Source organism: Camellia sinensis, chromosome 7, assembly GCF_055761805.1.
Source record: "Camellia sinensis isolate YWXY chromosome 7, ASM5576180v1, whole genome shotgun sequence".
Lineage (NCBI taxonomy): Eukaryota > Viridiplantae > Streptophyta > Magnoliopsida > Ericales > Theaceae > Camellia > Camellia sinensis.
This window is the reverse complement of record NC_138967.1, coordinates 46,198,340-46,213,909: the sequence shown is the minus strand read 5'-3', so window position 1 is coordinate 46,213,909 and position 15,570 is coordinate 46,198,340. Positions and strand designations below refer to the sequence as shown.

General features: G+C 33.7%; 1 protein-coding gene across 1 annotated transcript; it reads left to right on the top strand.

Annotated features, from left to right (window-relative positions):
* The first annotated feature begins 1,235 nt into the window (after positions 1 to 1,235).
* LOC114307379 (putative vesicle-associated membrane protein 726) lies at positions 1,236 to 6,659 on the top strand. Its single transcript, XM_028252789.2, has 5 exons — positions 1,236 to 1,790; positions 2,557 to 2,698; positions 2,794 to 2,914; positions 4,045 to 4,107; positions 6,163 to 6,659. Exons 1-5 carry the CDS (start codon positions 1,601 to 1,603, stop codon positions 6,307 to 6,309), a joined length of 663 nt encoding a protein of 220 aa, XP_028108590.1. The 5' UTR covers positions 1,236 to 1,600; the 3' UTR covers positions 6,310 to 6,659.
* The last annotated feature ends 8,911 nt before the right edge of the window (positions 6,660 to 15,570 follow it).

Sequence of the window (15,570 nt, the reverse complement as noted above, 5' to 3'; positions counted from 1 at the left end):
GGCCGGCCATGTGATGGCGAATTGATGGACTTGTTTTATATATATATATATATATATTTGTATACAATTGTTAGAATTTGTAAAATATAATGTTTAAAAGAAAGATTTTTGGGTACAAGTGTGTGTATATATATATGTATATGTGTGTAATGGTACTTGTTTGGCGTTTAATGTGATTCAAGAAAAATGTGGGGGCTTAGGCTCAATTAAAATATCTTTTTCAAGTATAGAGTTAATAAATTAGTATTAGGAAAAATAATTCGGTTTGTATTATCTTGCTTTGAATTTAAAGGTGAATAACCGAACGATCTGTGAAAACTGGAAGTTAAAGTTTAGAGAGATTAATCTAAAATTTGAGACTTAAATAATTAATATTAGAGTGTTAGAAATAATTTCTAAGCTTCCAGGATCGATTAGGGTTTGTATGGATTCGTCCATGATGCGTTTTCAGTTCTAGGATTTAATTTGCGAATAAAAAATGAATTAAGGACTTTATTATAATAACTCAAAATTTAGGGACCTAATATGGTTTATTAAAATTAGGGGTCTCATAGCACCTCAACTAACAACCTTAGCCACATGGACAATCCTATAAATATGTCCTCTACAGGTGACCACCTGAACTTCAATATATCTTAACCAAGAGAGATGGAACTTTTTGATTCAAATTGAAAGTTGCGGAATAATGGAATTTTGAATGAGTTTGGTGAATACTTAGATCTAATATTTTTTATTTATTGATTGATTTTTTTTAAATTTTAATTTATTGATAAAACAATCATTTTTGTGTAGAAGTTTGTTTTCCTCTCTTGTGGTTTTTTTTTTTTTTCTTCTATGGAGGCTTGAATCCTTTATTTTATAGAAATTGTTTACTATTTTAAATTGTATTAAATTGATCCGATCTTTTATTAATTTCATAAAGAAATTTTTTTCACTAGAGTTGCCATTTGAGAACAATTGTTTTTGTCTAAATAAATACAAAAAGATAAAATAGGCTAAATAAATTAATAAGATAAAATATCACATTTAAATCATAATCATTTTATTTTTTCTCTCACAACCCTCACATATAAATTAAAAAAAATTAAATTTCTTTTTAAAATAAAACTAATTTAACAAATTTAAATTAGTAAAAAAAAATTAAACTAAATTAATTTTTCCAAACGAAACCAAAATCTCCAGTATTACTAATAACGAAACCGTTCAGAAATCAGGTGGGTCCAAACCTCAACACTGTAACGGAAAAATTCAAAAAAGAACCGCGTGAATGCTTCTGACAACATTTCACATATACCTTCCACAAATTCTCTCTCTCTCTCTGTCTCTCTCTCTCTCTCTCTCTCTCTCTCTCTCTCTCTCACAATTCTCCGACTATAAATAAACCAAGCTCACATAACGTACGTATGTAAATACATATATATACACACACATATATAAGCAGTAGTCTTCTATGACCCTTGCCGATCGTTCCTCTTTCCCCCCAAATATAAACACCGCAAATCCAGCTTCTCTCTCTCTCTCTCTCTCTCTCATCCCATTTTTTGTTTCCCTTTCTCTCTCTGCGTTCTTCAAGTTTTAGGGTTAGGGTTTTGAGGAAGAAATGGGCCAACAGTCGCTGATCTACAGCTTCGTCGCTCGAGGTACCGTGATCCTCGCCGAGTACACCGAGTTCACCGGCAATTTTACCAGCATCGCTTCCCAATGTCTCCAGAAGCTTCCCGCTAGCAACAACAAGTTCACCTACAATTGCGATGGCCATACCTTCAACTATCTCGTTGAAAATGGATTTAGTGAGTAATTCATTTCTCGGATTTATCGATTTTGTCTTGTCTATGTGTTTGATCAATTGGTATCGATCGAAATTTTTTATGTTGGTAAATCCCGTTTGATTGTTGGGTGTTGTTTGTTTTTCCATATGTTCATTTGGGTTGGTTGCGGATGCAAAAAGTTTGCATAGGATTTTGAATTCAAGGGTAATCTTTTTTGGGTTATTCAGATGATGAGTGGATTATGAAATATAAGAATCAAGGCTTCATGGGGATGATATAATGATAGAATTGTACAGATTGCTTGGTTTTTAATTACTTGTTTGGAAAAAAGGGTAGGAATTTTTTTTTTGAAGGAAGGGGAAGGGGTTGTGGGCCATTGTTTGCTCTGTTGTCGTCTCGACAATCCCATTGTCATATGTTCTGAAGGTTCTACAGAGAACAAGAGAAACTAGAAGGGAAAGAATTAGAACAACATATTGACAGACCAATGTTGTTGCAGGGGTTGAAATTACGTACCACATAAATTTTGAGAAAAAGTAGCGAGATTCTATTTTTTCAGAATTTGTTGAATTGGTGTATCCTTAATGTAGGATATACATTTGTTCCATGTCCGGATCTATATTTTCTGTGAAGTAAGGATACATAAGAAAATATAACGGTACTAAAATTGAAATTCAACAGTTAAATATGCAAATGAAACTTGCATATAACACTTTTACATGTAACACAAGGGCAGTATAAACCATTAGACTTGACATTGACTAACTTTATGTTGGATGTTGGACAGCCTACTGTGTTGTTGCGATTGAGTCTGCTGGAAGACAAATTCCTATTGCCTTTTTGGAGCGAGTTAAGGAGGATTTCAGCAAGAGATATGGTGGAGGGAAAGCTGCAACTGCTGTTGCCAAGAGCCTGAACAAAGAGTTTGGGTATCTTTTCTTGTCTTTCTTGAAAGAGGAAAAATTTTGCTGCCTTTCTTTGTAGTACTTGACTTTGTTTTTTTATGTTTTTTTCACTATTGTAGGTCTAAATTAAAGGGGCACATGCAGTATTGTGTGGATCATCCTGAGGAGATAAGCAAGCTTGCAAAGGTGAAGGCTCAGGTTACTGAAGTCAAGGGAGTGATGATGGAAAACATTGAGAAGGTAAGGAGGTTTTGTTTGGGGTTGTCTCTTAATTATGAGCAATGTGATATGTCTTTTTGTTTTATTTTACCTTGCCGTATAAGATTTCCCATTTGGCAACACTTTAAAGCTAGTTTTTTAGATTATGATTGTTTACATTATTGGCGTAAAAGCTTTGAATAAGTTGTAAACATGTTTGGTGCAACCTTTTGTGTAACAAATTAAAAAGCTAAAATTGTCTGGCAAATATGTTGGCAAATAGCAAACAAGTGGCGTGTATTGAGAGTGTGTGGTGTGTAAATAGAAGCTCCCAAAAAGGACCCCTGGACCAGCTTCAAATAATCCAGCTCTTTGAAGCCAAAAAGGCTAGAGAAGCATTTAAGTTGGTAGCCAATAATTGCCACCAAACGGCCAAATTGTACTTTTTTAAGCTATAATCTAGATAAATTCACATATAAGTGCCAACAAATAGGCTTTTGTAGTTATGACCTTGACAAATAATTTACGTAACTCACATCAGATATGACTACAGGATTATATTTATTTCAATAGTTAGTTGGTATATTAGTCTGTAATTTCAATTATCATTCTATACTTGCATTAACTAAAAAATATAGTGTCTCAGAGATTTGCTTTGAATGTGAAAATTTATCAGTTAATATCCAATTTATTTGTTTTTCGAACTTTATTATATGAAAAAGAAATGAAGTATATACTTTCCAAATTGAGACTACATTGATGTGTAATACTATTTAATTTGTTAAACTTTTGTAATAACCAAGAGTTATGTACTTTTGTTTTATAAATTTGGAATTTACTATTTCTATAGTAGTTTTAGCTGCACCCACAGTTTTTATGACTTGCTTTCTCATTTATGACACCGTGAATAGGCCATAAAGGCATTGAATATAGGCTTCCATCAAGGTTAGAATATTGCTTTGGCTCCCTGAGGATGAATTTCTCATTTTTGGAACTTAATCGGTTCTAAGAAGCATGATGCTTCTATGAATACTTATTTCTGATAATCAATGAGTGAATAGTGATGGCTCTATGATCTTGACGTTAGATGCATGAATAAAAAATTGCACCCTTTATTTTGTAATGCTTGGTATGTGGTGTGTTTTAGTTAAAGAAATTTGTGTTTTGTTTAGGTTCTTGACCGTGGGGAGAAGATTGAACTGCTGGTTGATAAAACTGAGAACCTTCACTCTCAGGTCAGTCTAAGGCTAACTGGATACAATTTTTGTGTTAGTTTGACTGTAATTGTTGCATTTGCATGACCCCTAACTATTCATCTGTACTATCGATCTTCTTGAAGCCATGGGAGTGTTGGATGAAATTTGGAGTGGTTTTACAGGAAGGCTGATGCATGTGGGGAGGTGTTTCTAAATAAGCATAAATTACACTAACCTCCTCGGAAGATGTGTTTATTGTACATGCTATTCCTTGATGTTTGGAGATTAAACTGTACTCCCCTCTACTTTGTCCCCAATAGATTTTGCTGTTCCATTTGCAGTGAGGAAAGAGTGCAGCGATGAAAGGGATGTTGATGTGATCATTTAGGTTATGCACAAACTTAATCAAGATAAAGAAATCGATTATGGCCTTAGTTGAATTATGCAGTTAAATAATACAAAGTGAGCCATCATAACTTGCCAGATCGGCATATCACCACCTGTTATTGAGAAGCTCTCTTGCTGCTATTGGATCCACAGTTGCTAGCCCCTGTGAAGCTCGGCCAACTTGAATCATCACCCTTCAATTCTACAGTAAATCTCCATTTTGTGAGATATGTTCCATAACTATCAAAACATTTGTCACTAAACCCTGAATAATATTTCCACCATTGCTCTTCTTGCTCCAATCCCCCTTGATTTATTTATTTGTTTTTTCTGATGCCTTGCTACTTTACCTATTTATAAACCCGAAAACTTGGATTAGGTCTTATGATTTACACCACTGTGGCCTTACTATTTTGGTTTGTTTCCCTACTTGCATCTTTGAAGAGGTGAACGGAAACCACTTATTCTTAACAAATTCACCTGAATGGAAGTTAAACTGGATTATTTCTTCCATCGCTACATCAACAAATTAGTGCTATGTTTGTTTAACTGGACCCACTTATCTTATTTATTACTTGGCAACTCCTTACCTAAGTTACCTTCAGGCACATAAATGGAGAGACTCCTCTGTCTCTTTTTTATTTTGTTCCAAAATCTCCATTTACATTCGAAGGCATATAACTCACCCTTATTTTTTCAAACTTTCATATTGATTGATCACATGATTGCATTTGGTTTGATGTACACATTAATCTCTCAAAGTCGCCATGATGTTTGATGTTGATGAAATCGTGATTGTTTGGTAATCATTGGCAGTAGTCATAGATGAAGATGATGGTTGAAGCTTTGTTACACGTACCTGGGTATGAGTGTCAGATACGAGTATGTGTCTAGGTGTCAAAGTTGCCTATCCCACAAAATATATGATACAAGAACTTGGCTAAAAAGTGTTGAAAATTTAGATACGGGTACGGGGACACTGTAGCACAATCAAATATTGAACAAGTATTTCATACATCTTTATTACCTAATTTAAGTACATCCTCAATACTTACAATAATTCCCAAATTTCAAAACTATATATTCAATATATTATGATCAATATATTCAATATAGTCAAAGGTAAAACACAGTAAAGTATATTACTGGAGCCTAGTTATTAAGGTAAGAGGAATACCTAATAGTGTCAACACAATTTACACGGTCAACATTTCAGCTGCACAATTCCTTTTGAATGTCAGTCCAGGTTGCATTTGATGAGATAAATGAAGAACTATATATTAAATCATTAACGCTATGTTTGGTTGGGGGATTTGGAAAAAGAAAGAAAAAAGGTGTGTGAAACTAAATAAAATGTAGGTATATTTTATTAATATGTCACCTACCTTTTCTCTTTTTCTTTTCAAATCCCCCAACCAAACACAGCGTAATTGGGCGTAAGAGAAGGTTATAGAGACTTACTTGGTCAAGCAGATAATATCCATGACTTTGAACTACAATTCTTTCATATTATTATTGAAACATGTTGTGATGTTTGTGATACTATTTCTTAGAAATACACTTAGTATTTAGTATTGCTTTTATCATTAATGGCTTCAACCTTTTCCCATTCATGTCCTTCCCCTTCTGTACATTTTCCCCCTCATTTGATGCACTTTTATTTGACGCGGATTTGATTTTTGGTTGTTGATATTGATTGTATTTCAGGCACAAGATTTTAGGCAACAAGGAACTAAGATAAGGAGAAAGATGTGGTTTCAGAATATGAAGATAAAATTGGTTGTTTTGGGAATCATCATTGCGTTGATTCTCATCATTATTCTGTCTGTCTGCGGTGGCTTCAAATGTACTTGATTAGGATTGTCCTGCATGATCGGCCGTTTGTTCTATTCTATTCCAACATTCCATTTTGCAGATTTATTGCTCTAGGTTACACCTTCCTTTCTTTGCAGCCCTTTTTAAAGGAAGGACCAGTAGTTTGAAGGGGTTGTATAGGTTGATATGTAGGAATTTTGTTATCTTGATGTAGAAAAATCTTGATGCATTAGGGTTTGTTTTTACATATCTTGGGAAATTTTCTTGAAATGTAATGGAGGATTATTTGGATGACTACTAATATTGTTGACCCTTTGAATTTTTATTGCATCTGTTTTTGCCGCTTTTTGAAAAGTTTGTGAATACAAAGGGGAACTCATTATTGTCAACTTTAGGTGGTCTTTTCCATTTGATTGAGACATAAGGTGTAGTTGAATTTGGTTGGTATATAAAGTTGATGAAAAAATAAATTGACTTGGATTTTCATTGATGAAGATGTTTCATAGTATTACAGTTATTGGCATTTGCATTTCTCTATGACCTGCTTGTAAGAAATGGCTATGTCGTTGATGGTTAATGATTGGCAACAAGAGTGGACGTACTCATGTGATTTTCAGGTAAGATGGTATCTTAATCCTGGAAGAACACGCACGTGTGCACATATATATATATATATATATATTGTAACGCCCCAATTTTCATACCCGAATGACAATATAATAATCATGGCCCTTTTTAAGAAAAACTAATTATACAATCCCACACTTGCATTTCATAATGTAAATAGCTCATCATACGATGATACAATTAATCCAACAGCAAGTAAATAAACAAATAAATACTTTAAAGGGTTTACAAGTTTCTAAAGTTTAAGTCCGGTTACACATAACGGTTATTCAAATCCACACAAATATAGTCCTTTGCTTACATAATAGAGTCACACAAAATGAGAGCATTGTACTCTCAACACACACACTTCCACACCTTCAGTTAGGCGGAATCATCACATCTTTTCCTACACAAAAATCCCGTAGGGTGAGCATAAAACCCAGTAAGAAATTCTTAACAAAGTATATACATTTTATACAAGTCTCGTGAGATGAAATGCTTATGTCATGTCATGCCTTTTTGAAAGTAAAATACACCTTTATCTTTTGAAAACCAACATGTTCAATGATGTCATGCAATTTCAACATTTATCAAATTTTATTTGATGGGCGGTAAATACAACTTCGTAAATCCCTAAGTCTGTCTGCAAGTAGACAATAAAAGTACTACCAATTTTTCATTTTTACCAGTATCAACTGGAGGGCTCGACACCCATAATTTGTCATTTTTAAAAATATTAACTGGAAGGCTCGACACCTATCCTCTACACTACCTTTCGAGACTTATCACTGTATTCACCCCAAAAACCAATTCATGAAAACTTGTTTCTCAATATTCTTTACTCAATGCAAAGTTTTCAAATCAAATTTCAAAATTCTTTATTATCAATGAATTGATATACCAATGTATCAATTAATGCAATGCAACATTTTATCCATTTTCAATTCTTCCACACGATATTTCCATTGTGGTCAAAGTTTCCATTTCTCCTTTCAATACAATTTCACAAGATGAATAAATACATTTATTTCTATTCATCCAAGGGATAATATAATTCCCGCATTTCAAGCAATCTCAACAATTCCCATATTCCATGAAAGCATCATTTATATGTATATAAATAAGAGATTTTCCAACATCCATTTATTTTGACATACAAAATAAATATAACAACATCATCCATGATTTTTCAACATCTTTTTAAAACTCCTATTTTCTAGGTTTTCTTACTAAAACAATCCATCTCCAAAACATTTGAAGAAATCTCACTAAAAACATCTTTCTTTAATCAACATAGCTCAAAACCCCCAATTTCTATCGCAAAGGATCAAATAGTAAACCCACTTTCAAAATCACTCTTTTTCTTGAATCAACAATAATTTTTCAAAACTTAATAAATGATGATTTCTAAAATCATCTAGATCTTGCAAATATATATATAACTCAAAGAAAATCCCTACCTTAAGTGTAGAAGACGGGCAAACAAGATCGAAACTCCAAAGATGACGAAACCAACTCGTACTTGGATCAACACGAAACTCTTGAAGCCCTCTACCTTATTCTCAAAGAAACTAGGGTCAAGAACATAACAGATCTAGATGACATCTTAGAGAGAAGGTGTATTCTAGAGAGAGAGTATGTAAACCTGCGTTTTTGGAGAGTTTTTGAGAGAGAGTGAGCTGTAAAAGTGTTCTGAAATATCTCCTTCATGATCTGATATAAACAGGCTCCCTCGAGCGAAGAAGTTGTCCCTCGAGCGACTAGAACAAATGTCGCTCGAGTGTAGAATGCAAAGCTTCAGGTTTGTCACCAACGCAGACGCACGCTCAAGCACAAGAAGTCTTGCTCAAGCGAAGAAACAATTTCACAAGGCTCACTCGAGCGCAAGAATTCTCGCTCAAGCGACGAAGCAGATTACACAAGGCTCGCTCGAGCGCAAGAAGCCTCGCTTGAGCGAAGAAGCCAAAATCTGGACAACAACATTCTAGACCAACTAACAACCAACTAGTTCCAAACACGCCCAACATAATCCAAAACTCAAGTACAAAGAGTTAAGGGAAGGAAATAAGACATAGACAACAATATACAATCACGGAATCCGAGTCCGAAACACAACGAAAGCCGGGGTAAAAACCTGGGTCGCTATATATATTAAGAAAAAGGAAATTTCTAACAAAATGGTTCTTGATAGATCTAAGTTTCAATTTAAATTTTCTAACTTTTTATTTTTTAAAATTAAAAAATACCCTACTTCTGAGGTGACTTAGGGCATCCACAATGGGATAGCTAAAATTGTTTGTTAAAATGTGTGTTATATGACAAAAAGTGATAAAAATGGGGCCCAAAAATATGTGTTAAGGTATGTTAAGAGTTTGTTAATTTTAGAGAATGAGTGGTGGTGCAATGCATATGTTAAGCTGTGTGTTAAGTGTATATATATATAAATAATAAATAAAAAAGTATAAATAATATGTGTATTATATATATAAATAATATGTGTTAAGGTACAGGATAAAGACAGCAGAATGAGAAGGTCGTCTTGTGGGTCAACCAGCAGGTTGACCGGTCAAAAGCAAAATTAATAATTATTTTTTTTTATTTTTTTCTTTTTGTGATGGGTTAGGACGTCCGGGGGGATGACCGCCCGGAGATCCGGTCGGACGACCCCAAGGCACTTTCCTATGTCCCCTTCTCCCTCTCCCCTCTCTCTCATTGGCTAAAAAGCTAGCCACAGTTAATAAAGAAGTTAACAACTGACACTAACAAAATCTACTAACACACTACTTAACACTTCCATTGTGAGATCTAAACGCTACTGTAGCTAGCTAAAATTTGGCCACTGACACTAATATAATCACTAACATGTCCATTGTGGATGCAAACTCCTGCTTATCTTTCTTTTTTGGACTTTTTGAATTTAAAAAAAAAAACCCTTAATTAGCACAGCCGCCTATCTTTCTCAATTACCATCATCAATGATGCTCTTCTGTCCTTTTACTCCTCTATGCTTTGCCTCATATTTCCGTCATTTTTTTCAATTCCAACTCTGTGAACTCTCATGTCAGAACCAGAACAAGAAGCAATCTTGGATTTGCTACTCTTTATTTACCCAATAGTAAGCAATGACTATAATGATTGCTACGGTTTGACAAAATCTACTTTGTTTTGGTTACAATTCTCATAAATTATTTTTAAATGGTTATTAAATTGTATTTATTGGTTTTCATTTTTCATATTTTATTATTTTTGTTTTGTTTTGTTTTGTTTTGTAGATGCATCATGATTAGATGAATCTAAAGCACTAAAAATTTGAATAAAAATGCACACAGATTTTTGTTCTAATTTTCATCTATTTTTAATGATTTTTTTTTATAAATATTTTAGTCAATTTATTTTATTTTTATATGATTGTGTTTTCTGACTAAATCATTGTGTTTTCTGACTATCATGTTTAGATGGATGAGAAAGTAAACCATTTAAGAGAGCGATATGAGTGTCTTTTATATTTTAAGGGTCAATCTTAATATTATAAATATTATATAATCAATCAAGTTACAATGTGATAACTAACTTTTAAAATGTCATACTTGAAGTAGGTTTTTTTGTCTAATTTGAATAGAGGTATCATTCTACTCTCTCTCTCTCTCTCTTCTATGCATATATACGCATATTTATGTATGTGTTTTTCTTCTTAATTTATTTGGAGAATAAACAAAGTGGTTTAATTAATTGAAAAAAGAGTACAATGTGATGACTAACTTTAAAAATGTCATACTTGAAGTAGGTTTCTCATCTAATTTGTAGCTACAACAGAGATATCATTCTATGCTCTTTCTATCTCTTCTATGTATATATATATGTATGCTTATGTATGCGTTTTTCTTCTTAATTCATTGGAATATAAACAAAGTGGTTTGTGATTTTTCTTTGCCTTTATTATATATCTATTTTCAAGTTCTTGCAGAAGTGAATTATTTCTTATTATATGGCATTGTAGAATAAAAAAGGGCAAATTACATATACACCCCTCCAGGTTTGACAAAATTACAGATACCCCCCTGAGGTTTGAGAAATTACGAATTCCCCCCTGAATGCTATATTTGCATAAGAAATTAGGGGGTAATTTGTTATGAAATATAAACCTCAGGGGGTAAATTGTTATGAAAATACAAACCTCAGAGGGCGGGATGTAATTTCCGAAACCTCAGGGGGTATCTGTAATTTAACCAAACCTGGAGGGGTGTATATGTAATTTGCCCAATAAAAAACTATATCTCCAACCCTCTATTATTTTGAATTTGTAGTAGCCATGTCTAGCAGTAATTTCATCATGTGAATTGGTCTGACATACTGTTATTTTTTGATTGGGTATAGTCATGTCACTATTTTTAAAATTTTAAAAAATAATAAACAATTCATCTGTCTGTGGTGCCATATGCCTGTTTCGACTTCTGGTGATATTACCTTAATCACATTATAGGTACTCGATGTCACGTAGAGAGTACCTTCTATTTTTCCACGAGCCACTACCATGGCTCCCTTGGTCATCTTCCATGCATCACTAGCAAAGATTGTCACAATACCAGAATTTGTGAGTTGATTGACAGAAATTAGATTCTTCTTTAAACACGACACATGTCTAACATCATTGATTTTCAAAATTGTTCTATTGGGCTGGTTTATCTGCACTTCACCTTTGCCAATTATGTTGCAGGCTTCATTGTTTCTAAGGTACACCTTTCTGAAATTACTTGAGACATAATTGTGGAGCAACTTCTTGTGCAAGGTAGTGTGAAATGACGGACAAGAATCAATTGCCCACGATTCTCTATGATTTTCCAAAGACAATATGAGTGCTTAAGTACCTTCTTCATCAAAAATATTCACGAACTCCTTTTGACCTTGGTTATTGTTGTTTTCTTTCTTAACTTTGCAATTCTATTTTGCGTGTCCAGTCTTAACATAACCCTAACACTTATTTGTAAACTTTGGTTGAGATGGAGATCGACCATTCCTGGATTTACTTGTAGTTCTCTTCTTGTTGCTGCCCTTGTTAGGCTTCTTGCCTCTGTCATCAATTGCCAATGCCAAACTAGAGCTTTCAACATTATCTTTTCTTTGAGTGTCTTCACTCAAAACCAAACCCACTACATGATCCGTGCTTAAATTTTCCAAACAGATGGAATTGCTCACTGCAATAACCAATGAATTCCAACTCTCAGGAAGAATTGATAGTAGTGCTAAGGCCTTGATTTCTTCGTCAAACGAGATACTAATCGATTCCAACTAACTGATTAGTGAGTTGAAATTGTTAATATGCTCAATTGTGACTCCTTCTTTGGGCATCTTCAAGTTGAACAACTTCTTGATCAGATGGACCTTGTTTGTGGCTAAGGGCTTCCCATATATCTGCCACAGAGCATCCATCAAGTCTTCGGTTGTCTTCTCATTGTGAATATTAAACGCAACTAATGCAGCAAAGGATAGCCTTACTATACCCAAGGCTTTCCGATCAAGTAACTCCCACTCACTGGTCTTCATTGTTTCTGGCTTTTTGGCCACTCCTGCAAGAGGAAGATAAAGATCCTTCTAATAGAGATAATCCTCTATCTGCATTTTTTATAACCCGAAGTTTGAACCGTTGAATTTTTCAATCTTCATTTTGCCTTCGTCCGCCATCGTTCTTGTTTTATGAACCAATGCGCTGATACCACTTGTTATGGTATATATGATTAATACCAAACTCCAGGATATCTGAGCAAATAATCACAAACACAACGAATCTAGAACGGAAAAAAAAAGAACAAAAAATCAAACTCACCAAAGTAACACAAGAGCTTTACGTGGTTCACCCAAATCACAGTCTACGTCCACGGAGTCACTATAGATTTACCAAGATCAATAGAAAAGGAGTTAAAAGAGTCTCTCACACTCAATCTCACAAACTCTCTCTTTACAATGATCTATCTCTCACTCTCACTATTGTGTATCTCTCTCTAAGATCACAAAACTAATGAATAAATTCTAAAAAATATAGAGCTACATGGGTGTATTTATGGGCTAGACGCAAACCCAATCCTTAATCAATAAGGAAACCAAAACCTAAATTAAGGCCTTGTTTGGGAAGTAACTATTTTAGCCAAAAAGTCAAAAAGTCACTATAAGTTGGCACATCACTCTCTCTACTTTTCTGCACATCTTTTCATAAAAAGTCAAAAGTTATTAAAATAGCCTATTCCGAAACGATGCCTAAGAAAGAAAAACCTCAACCAAGAAGGAAATAGTTTAGAGTCCAAATCTAACCAAACACTAATTTCCTTGTTTCCTTTTCCTTTTCCTAATCTGATTAGGTTTAGTATTGTTTCAGGCTCCACCAACAACAAACATATCCTCTAACAACGCCTCACCACACCATCTATTCCTAAAAACAACACTATATCCCCTATCCCTACCTGAAAGCATACCCTCTTCCAAAACTCCTTCATTCTTAACCAAATCCCTTTCCACAAACTTCGCTCATGGGTCTGCATCACCCCTTCAGAGCACCATTCCCCCCATTCCACACCATACTTTGCCACCGCCACCTTCTTCCACAAGTGATCTCTATCTCCCGAAAACGTTTGCTGAAATTTGCAGTTTCTAATAGACTTCCACTTTAATTTCATGTTGTTCCCCATACCTTGAATTGAGATTTCGAGTCCAAGAATATCATAATTTGATTGAATCTTGAAACAAATTAGAGCAAAAGTTACTACTACTCTTGTTTTGAGTATATAAATCCAAGTACAATGGATTTCCAACATTACTAGCCATAAAGCTTAGACCATTCTAGGTCCACAATTCCAATGCTACATTATAAAATTAATCCACACTAGAAAAATAGAAAAAAATTATTATTTTTCTTCAAATTTATTCCTGGAGACCATCGTTTCATAATAAGCTTACCACAATCGAGGTAATAAGGACATTCTAGAATTTTGTTTAGAGACTCGTGATCTTTAATTTTGAAAAATTAAAAACCATTGTATAAGGTTAGTACATCAATGGAATCATTCTTCCAAAGCTTTTCATCTTAAGATTTAAAATAGTGTAACGAAAGCTTCTTAATATTTGAATTTAACTTTCTATAATCCTATGGATATCATTTACCATGTTCACCTCTTAAACGTTAACATCATTGTAGATGCTCGAAGTTTTTCATTGATGCTAAACCTTGAATAGCTTAAGTACCAACTAGCAAGACCAAAAGTAGATTAAAAATGTTTAAATGCAATCTTAATACCTCTAAAAAATATTTTTAAGTTGTTGTTTTACCATCTCGAGGTTAATTCATAAGGTTTTCTTTTGAATGGAAAATCACCTTTGGGATCCTAAAACTTTAAGCTGAACATTGGCTAGACTTGTGTACCACATTTCAAGAGAACTTGTAGAACATTTGATAAGAAACATTTAAAGAGAAAGTATATATTATTGTGTTTGCTTTTCAAAATTTCAAATTGAGGAATTCGAACTAGGAAGTTGTAATGCCAAAATAGGGTTCTATATGTCACATCCCGAAAATATAGTTACTGAACTACATATTATATTCCTCAACAGACATATGGGAGTTTAATAAATTGCAATCATCAAGATACTAGAAACATTTCTAAGACTATATTTCATTCATAAGTGTCCTTTAATCCACATAAAATAACATCACATGCACTTATACATTCATAGGTCCTAGAATATGAATCTATAGCATGTGATCTATAAGAAAACAACATGAAAGAAATACAAATTTATGCCTTAAAGGCTATAAGTTTTCAAGACATTGCTTGGTTACTACAAAAGTGGGTCAAAAGCCTAATACAACAAAGCCTGAGGCTATACAAATGAAAAGAAAACCAAAATGAGCCTTAAACTCCAAAATTATCCTAAGCTATCACCTTGGCAAAGGTGTGCCATCAACACTTGAAAGTTATTTCCACATAGGGTGAGCAAAAGCCTAGTAAAGATATCTCAATAGAATGTATGATGTTTAACAATGTCATGTGGTGCAATGCATATGAAATGCTATGCCAAAATATGAGTTTTATCCTTTTTGAAACAATGCAATGCAAGAGTGTAAAATCGCATTTCCAATACTTTCCTTTAAATAGAAAACTGGGTAGTAAATACATCATTGGTAATCCCTAAGTTGGTGTTTGCAAGTAAGCTCTACCCAAAATACCGTTGTGCTGATTCCTAATTGAAAGGATCTTGGTACCTACATCGCACGTGTTTTTAGACTTTCACTATGGACCTAAAACCAAATTAATTAACCATAACCATACCCCTTAACGGGATTCACCACAACATTCACCCCTTTTTCTCAAACAGAATCATTTCCAAGATATAGAATAAGAAGTTCACAATTCCATGAAATGCTCAATAAGATGCTTGATTTAATACCAGTTCAATTCCCCAAATTTTGCAATTTCTATCACACAGCAATGCTATCCTTCACTAATAGTCAAAATAGTTATCTCTAATTCACAAATTAAAGAGTAACAACAATAATATAGTTCAACATTTCCGAAATAACCATGATTTTCGAAACTCTCAACTAACCACAATATTCAACATTTCAAAAATTCCAAGTACCTCCCCATTTCAAAGTTTACTTTCAAAAACCCAATACCTCCTAAAGTTTATGAATAATTAGAATTG